This window comes from Haliotis asinina, chromosome 16 (assembly GCF_037392515.1).
Source record: "Haliotis asinina isolate JCU_RB_2024 chromosome 16, JCU_Hal_asi_v2, whole genome shotgun sequence".
NCBI lineage: Eukaryota > Metazoa > Mollusca > Gastropoda > Lepetellida > Haliotidae > Haliotis > Haliotis asinina.
The window spans coordinates 30167548-30176196 of record NC_090295.1 but is presented as its reverse complement, the minus strand read 5'-3'; the positions used below and the strand labels follow the sequence as shown (position 1 = coordinate 30176196).

The following is an 8649-nucleotide window of genomic DNA, read 5'->3' as shown; positions in this document are numbered from 1 at the left end:
TATTCCGACTATGCCGCCATCATTCACCTCCCACCCGCCTCCACGTTGTCGCGGCAAGAATATAAATACACCTTTCCTGTCTCGCGCTGTAAAACATAACAATATTTCATGGAACCGAACCCATTTCAAGTCCCTGGTTTACTTCCTCAGACTTTTACGCAAACCGTGGCGGATATTGAAAGCACCAATATGGCTTCCTCCAACAAATGGCGCGATACAAGGAACGTATAAAGACGTGGCGCTTCCCCAGAGGACGCCAAAGCAAGGTGATTGTTAATTAAGGAAGCTCTCTGCACTGTCAGGTAAGCCGATAGTTTGACGTTCGTTTATATAGCTAGGTAAACTTTAACACATAAGCTTCGTACCAAGCTGTGCTTTGTCAAATATTATTTTGCACATAATGTTAATGTTTTACATGAATTGAAGGGGAAGATGTTTTTGACTTTGTTTTTAGCATCGCAATTTTGAAACATAATATGATTAGTAAAAGGCCCAGCGCTAAAGTCCCTGTGGGGAGGGTTCAGCGTTACCATCCCAATTTGGCTGGGGAAAAAACTTTCACGTGTTATATTACCATTGATATCAGCGCTTTGTTTTTACGAACGTTGTTAACGTGCAGTTTGGAAGACATAGGAATTTCCTCCATTTAAGAATTGCCTTCCAAATCCACCCGACAACATTCAATTTGATGTGGTATAGTTGAAATGCAATTTACAAAAGTGCCACGAACAAACTAGGAACTTCCATCTGATAAATCCGTTTTAAACAAAAAAGGTACTCTATTAGCTGAATGAATGACAGCATCAAAAACAAATTGTCTGGACGAAGACAGTGTGTCAATTAATCTGAAAGTGTGTCTGTGGCTTGTTGTATATATCTTAGGAATACTAAGTTGTGTGTCTCAGATAAGTGTCGAAGATCCAGCTGACTCCCCTTACTTCCTCTTTTGTGAACAGATACTAGGAATTTGCATTGCGACGTCATGCTTGTCAGCAAAGCAGATTGTTTCAATCAAAATATAAATTATTTATTTTAAAACACGTTACATTTACTTTGTTGTTCGACAATACTAAAATCGAATAATATTGATATTTTGAAATTTTCAACGTAAACGTTTGGCTTCTAAGTTTTAATTTAAATAAAAACCAACGACATCTAAACTGTCGTTATTTCTGACTATATGACTGTAAAAAGTAATCGACTTACCAAAGATGTTGGCATACTGGATTTACTTACACTAAAGAGTTTGTGGTTACTATGGCCGACTTGACACACATACCCAGTGTGGCACAGACTTGGGGAAGCTCTAAACACTGAAACCTACACTCGGTTCTGAATTTAATTGAACTAGTTTAAATCTAGAGGCAACACTCCTAATGGCCAATTAACACGGTCATATTCATATTATCTGTATGTATACATTCGCTGGGCACAGAAACCAAATAAATACACTCCGCCGTATTTCACAAATTGGAGGATCTATTATATATGTACACTTATATCAATAAAATATTTGGGCGGTGGGCGAGCTGGCTAAAGCGCCAGACTAGTGATAACACGATCTTGAGGTGTCGGGATCGAGCCCATCTGTGACCGGGTGTAACAGTCTTGCAGTCAGCTTTGTGTGCAGACTCTTTCCGTGTCGTCACAATCCTTAGTGTACACTACAGAATCCTGTGCACTTAAAAACCCCACGAATCCCACGTTAGTATATGACAAGATGGAAGCCGCATGAATACGTGCCAACACTTAGTTTCGGGTACAGCAACACGCAGTAAACAGTTGTATACTCCCAGGAACTTGAGACTGATACGATGTGACGAACCAGGGCTTCAGCGTGACGAACACTTTACCCACTGGGCTACCCCACCACCCCTGGATTATCGCAACAACTTTTATTTCTTTCTTTTCTAATCCACGAAACCATGGAAATGATGTTTGCCCCTGTTGATGTAAGTAAACATTCCTGGTTTGATAACCACATTACATCGTTCATGCAAATACTTGAGCTGTCTTTTTCTCAATCGATACCCGTTCATTAAACATCCACTGATGATTGATAAGCATCGGAGAAGTAACTTTGATCAGAAATGCACGAAATGTCTTAAAGAAATGAATACTGGTGAGTTGTGACATGTTCATACATGAATTACTCACAAAGTAATGTCCTGAGCATATTTAGATAACTTTGTGTATTTTGTTAGTACATTTAAACTTTATTTTACTGCAATAGGTTGTGAACGATATTATCGATGGAACACAATTTTCATGTCGATAATCATTAATGTTTTTTCCTATAGACCATCTTTAACATTAGGGATGTTTTTATCCAGTCTTAGAACTAATTGCTCACAGGCATATGCTCGAATGCATGAGTATATAAATTATAGGAAGAAGGAAGCTTACACATTTCACAAATAAATAAGGGGAAGCCCCCCATCGCGGCATGCCCACAATATCGGCACTAGAAAGCCATTTCATTTCTGATCATTTACACGTCTACTGCGGCGCCAGTTTATTTTGTATTTCGGCACGACAAAGACAGAAAGGAACGCCAGCTATACCGACACATTTGGCAGGTACTACCGAATGCCGATTTCGAGGGTTTCTACTGTTTATAAATGGGTGTCGTCGGTCACGTGTTTTGCCAGTTTGTCGAGGCCGTGTAATACCCTGACGATTGTTGAAATGTGACGATTAAACCTTCTGACCTGCGGGGTTTTTATACTATAAAAAATAACAGCTCCCCCCCCCCCTCTCTTAACAGCTGGTTGTTGATTGAGAATTAGAACGTGACTTCATGTGAACTTTATCATGGGCGGAACTACCAAAATCCCCAGGGTGGTGAAATCTGTCACGCCCGATTATAGTAGCATGGACAATTGCTCTGCTCTGTTCTGTCCCCATGCATCACATATTATTCAATGGAATTAAAGTTATGTACGTTACTAGCGAACACTTTAAGTACTAGGCTACAAGGTACATACTAATTATAAGTGCTAACGGGCTGGAAAATCAATTTTTACTCGTTATATTTTGACAGCATGTTTCACGATTTATGTTAGGATATCCATATAACTAGAATCATCACGCTTCATGTATGTCAGTGTGTGAACTTCGCGGGCGCATTCTAGACATTTAATCAGTTTTCGCGTCGTAATCAGGCTCTTGACGAGCAGGAAACCGTATAACGCTGAAGCTGATATATTAGTATAGCACACCGGCGGTGTCTTATTACCATGTCATCTCTTTTGTGTTCTTCGCACTCAAAAACTAGGTTTGCAGGCTAGTAATGCTTCTCGACACGACTGGTTCCTCGTGAGTTATTTGCTCCTACAGGAATAATGTTTCTCGTGGCAGTGAATGATGACATTGTGAGAAGACAGCTTGAATGGTTTATATGTTATCGTCCCGCGGGCGTTTCCAATATTTGTAAAACTAGGGATTTCAAACAATATGCGCATGTTGTCTGGGCAATAAGCAATTCATACGAATACGCTCCTTGAACACTTGAAAGCTTTCCCTTCGCGTCACAAGGTTATATAATTCAAATTGCCAGTCTCCAATTACACATAATCTTGGAACGTTGTCAACAATCATATTAATTCGTAGAATTAGAACCTCTGTACTTGATTGCCTTTAGTTCTGAAACCTGTTTCTGAATCCAATGATTTTGCTCGAATACCTTTTGGGCAAGTCCATAGTTTTGTGATGTCTTTCTTTCTAGTGATCCTCAGGGGATATCATCATATGGTATCTCCCCTAAGCGCTGCGGCGAAAAAACTCCAATTTTCCAAAGACAGTTCTATAGCTTAGGATCTTACATGTGTATCATGGGTAAATCTGAGGACTGTAAACACCAGCGTTCGAAAGACCTTCCACCGGACGGGTTATTTTGAACACAGACTTAAAATAGACATGTTTATAAAGATATTCTTCATATTTCAAGATAACAGATTATTAAAAATTTACTCGTAAAAAGATTTGATGAATTCTATTATTGGATGATAAACTACTTCGCTTGTCAAACCTAAATTACATGTGGGCTGCAAAGTTTTGGTTAGGACTGGCAAGTTCTGCTCCTAACCAGTCCTGTGGTCTGGCTGCAACATTTGGGAGTTCCACTAGGATGCAAAAGAAAATTGCCCAGCAACCAGGAAATCATGGGAGCGTGTTGACACTTCTTTGTCTTTTGTCGCAAGACTTCCGAGCAGTGGCTGATGAAGATAACCGGTTGTTAAGAAACATCAACTAAAACGTCGAAGAAAAGTTGCGATTTTCTGAAAATGCTGCACGGGCAGTTTTCACAACACTGGTACCCAGTCAACATTAGGGCTGGGTAAAAACTACACGGGACACGTAGACAGCTTAGATCGCACATGGAACTTCAAGGACGGCATCCTCAGAACACAATTCCGCCAAGTACACACGCCCTGTCAAGTTGACTGTACTAAATGATTACGATGATCTACATGATTAAGAATACATCCCTACAGATCACACTTTTTAGAAATGTTCCAGCAATAATGACGACGGGTTACATCTGAAATGGGCTTCAGACATTGAGGGGAATGGAACCAAGGTCTTCGGCGTGACGAGCGAACCACCCCTATTATTTGTGAGTTTTATGGTTGTCCTTCTAACCTAGTTTGGGGACCCACCAAACGTAAGTGAAATTTGTAAGTGTTTGAGCAGTCCAAGTAAACTTATCCTCAGTGTATTTCGTTACACTGCACTACTGAGTCTAACAAAACCTAATGGGATGTCGCGTCAGGTAACCTTTGAGATTGACCAATCAGAAAACAGCTCACCAAATCGCGAAAGTGCACATTCGCGCATACCTTTTGAACTTTTTATCTCAAACAGGTTCGTACCCGAACGATTCCGAATGCTATTTAGCGTACGCTCACTTCCGGGTGATTCACACGGCGTACGTCCAACCATGACAACGGTGAGTAAACAGTCGTTGAAATTGGTGTTTTTGGCAATATTCAAGGATGTCATCTTGCGGAAATATTAGCTTTTGGTAACCATGTCAACAGAAACCCCAAAGCGTATATACTGCAGGTCAAATAATTGTGTTATATGCGGATTTTTGTTTGTGGAGAGATCTGTGTCAGTGACCTGAATATTTTGAAAGTCCCTCCGGCCCCTAAATAGTAGCCGTTGTCTGATTGGTTAAATCTATTTAATCGTCTCGCGTTTGATTGGACGGTCATTGGTCGCTGAAAGGTTACCTGACGCGACCTTCTACTACTGGTAAACACATATAAGATGATCCACGACCTGACAAATGACCCCAATATGCTTACTTGGGAACGCCCCACAGAACGATCCACTTGAAACAAGAGGGAGACAGGTTGTCTGATAAATATCGAGAAGTTCATTTTCCCTGTTCGTTTCACGCATGAATTGTTATAGCACACTCGATTTGGGAACAGGTACAATCCCAACGAATTGAATCAACACAATATACTGAGCAAACATGTTTTGGACCACCGATCCATTTCACGAAGCAAATGACATTTTCCTGAATTTTTTTTAATCAAAATTGTTGAATATCTAAAATGCTTGTCAATGCCCCAATCATCTATTTGTCTTCATCTTAACTAAAGGTTAACTTTGAATATCAGTACCTTATGCCAGAAATTGCAGTCTTATCATTCGAAGGAATATGCGGTGTTGATTTCATGTCACGGTTAGCATGTATTGCACGTGCATAATCGTCAAGCTACCTGTAGCAGCCAAATGTACTCGCCCAATTCTTTGAACCGCTCTCTTGCCACAAATGCGTTTAGTGCGCAGGATCATCTAATATGTGTCTAGCAGTAGGTTTTGTTAGACTCATTGGTGGAGTGTAACGGAATATACTGAGACTAAGTTTACTTAGACTGGTGTTTGAGTGACGTATTCGTAAGAATTTACATCATCAACAATGATAAATATTCTAAGAAAACTACCTCTAACACATGAGTGGGTGAGCATGGTTTTATGGAGCTTCCGGCAATATTTCAACAATATCACGGCTGGAGACACAAGAAATGGGGTCCCCACATAGGAGGGGTATCGAACCCGGGTCTTCACTGTGGACTTTATTTATACGAAAAATGTGCTTTCATAAACATGTTTTAAAAAAAGGCAATCACGAGTTAGGGGCAATATTTTGATAATTTATGTCATTGTTGATAACGTTCCAAAATCATTTGAAAAATGGAGTTTGACAACTTCTTATAGAAACGATTTGACGGGAAGGGTCAGTCGTGTAGTGGTCATGAAGCACACGCGCGCAAGGTCATGAAGCTTGAATTATAGATTTACCTGATTATGTTTGTAGGACTTTCAACGCCAATACCCCTGCTCATGACTTCATCGAAGTCATGCACAACTTTCGGTTTCTCTGTCCCAAAGATCAACCATGCCATAATATAACTGGTTTATTACTCTTCACCTAGGCACCCTTAAATATACAAACATTCAAGCTATGCCTTCTCAGGGGACACTAGGAAAGGGCAGGACATACCCAACTGAATGCTGATATTCAATCTCGTTTCAGCTATGGACATCGCCATCGCAGTGTCCTTAGCTCTGGCTCTCTGTCTTGTGTGCGGGGTGTGCCCAGTCAATGCCTATTATGAACACACCTGCTTCCTTGATGACCGGCAGCCATCCCCCGGTGGTTTATGTGGCCCACGAGCATCTGATATGGTTGATATGGTCTGTCGAGGTTCTTTCGGGAAGAGGAGTGTACGCTTCCTCAGTAAGTACTGTCCCAGGGTGAGTGATTGAGTCAGTGATTTAGTAATTGAGTGGGTGGGTTTTACGCCGCTTTTAGCAATACTAAATCAATACCACGGCGTCACATATCGGTCCCATGCGGAGAATCGAACCCCGCTCGTCGACAAGAGTGCGAACGCTTGGCCACCAAACACAAGGCTACTCCACCACCCATCCAGAAATCGGAATGAGTGAGTATAATTTTAGGGCGTCTGTATTCTAGCTATACGGCTGCGGTCTCTAGGTAATCGGGTCTGGACTAGACAGTTCGGTGAGCAAAAGCATGAGCCTGATCAGTGAGCCTGATCAGCCGACCCCATTAGTCGCTCTTACCACAAGCATGGGTTGCTGAATATCAGTTCTACGTCGGATCGTGTATCTTCAGATGTTATGTATGTTGCATCCACGCGGATTGTTGCTGACCTCCAACAGCTATTGCTCAGTGCTACAGGCGACTACCGGGATCGGGTGATCACCCATGTTGATTTGGTTGATGCATGTCATCGTATCCCCGTTGCGATGTTCGATGCACAGGATGTCACTCACTGGATTGTCTGTTCCATACTCAAATATTTATCGATAGGACTCTCATCATATAGCCCACAGAAATACCTTCCATTGACCTTAAGGTGTTACATCACTTCGTAAGGGTACACATGATAACAATTGAATTTTGATATCTTCTCCAACGAAACTGGCATCACCATAACACCTGATGTGCCGTATCAATACTGAATTCTGGTATTACCCAGTCGGGTTTGAATTATCCATATTCATTGTATATCTGGAATTCTTGTTGTAATCGTTTGTCTTTATCTTTTTCAAATGTAATTCGTATTTTGACTCGTAAGGTGTAAGCAAAAGATTGTATACACATAAATTGGATTTGCGCCATGAACATGCACAAATGGATTTTAGATGTCTATTATTTTATTATCATAATAATTTCATAACAAATTTCAAACCTTTTGAAAACGGTAAAACTTAAGTTCCAACACACAGCCCAGAGACACCTATGAAATCTATCACTATCGAAAAGCCAATTAACTTTTAGCCCTCATTTCGTCAAGCGAGACACGAAGATCCGTATCAGAATTGGTCAGGTCATTGTGTAGATCGATGCTCATGCCGTTGATCAGGAGATTGTCCGGTCTAGACTCGATTATTTACACGCCACCGCCATATAGCTGGAGTTCGGCGTTATACAATAACAACAACAGCAAACAACCTTTGTCATGCGTACGTGTTTAGTTTGAACTTAACCCGATTCCACCCATTAACGCTTTTCCTCTAGGCACGTTTTGTTCATGTGTTACCATGTGCTGTCCATATTTTTCAGACGATGACCCATCGTTGGAACCGGTCAAATTCGCCTCCCCAAAGCGAGAGGCGCTTTCTTACCTGGGCAAGCGGACGAGTGAACAAGGCTTTGTCTGCGAGTGCTGTTACAACAGATGTTCATTTACCGAACTGCGTGAATACTGTCACGACTAGACCATGCTAGACGCTGTAAGAGCAAACAGTATGAGGTGGATAGACAGATATCGTGGCAACGCTTGCAGATATGAGTGGTGATAGAGTCGTATACTGGAAGATATGTACACATACCACAGCATTTCTCGGAGTGTTGCCAAATCAAAGCCAGAACTTCTAATGCCATCAATAAATCCTTTGGACATAAGTGTTTAAAACACAGCTGAGTGTGAACTATTATCGTAGGGGTCAGTCTCATACTGGTAAGTTCATATTACCATTAAAAACCGCCTTGCCACTATGGAAACACTGTGGTATATCTGGTATACTTAGTTTGCCCTTATCGTCACTAACGCTATCAATGACGTCATTAATCCGCTGCTTCAAAGATGTTATATGTCT

At 41.2% G+C, this 8649-nt stretch overlaps 1 protein-coding gene across 1 annotated transcript; it reads left to right on the top strand.

Moving 5' to 3' along the window:
• Nucleotides 1-280: 280 nt before the first annotated feature.
• LOC137268634 (molluscan insulin-related peptide 1-like) lies at nt 281-8268 on the top strand. The gene is made up of 3 exons (XM_067803209.1): nt 281-302; nt 6554-6757; nt 8114-8268. Exons 2-3 carry the CDS (start codon nt 6556-6558, stop codon nt 8266-8268), a joined length of 357 nt encoding a protein of 118 aa, XP_067659310.1. The 5' UTR covers nt 281-302; nt 6554-6555.
• The last annotated feature ends 381 nt before the right edge of the window (nt 8269-8649 follow it).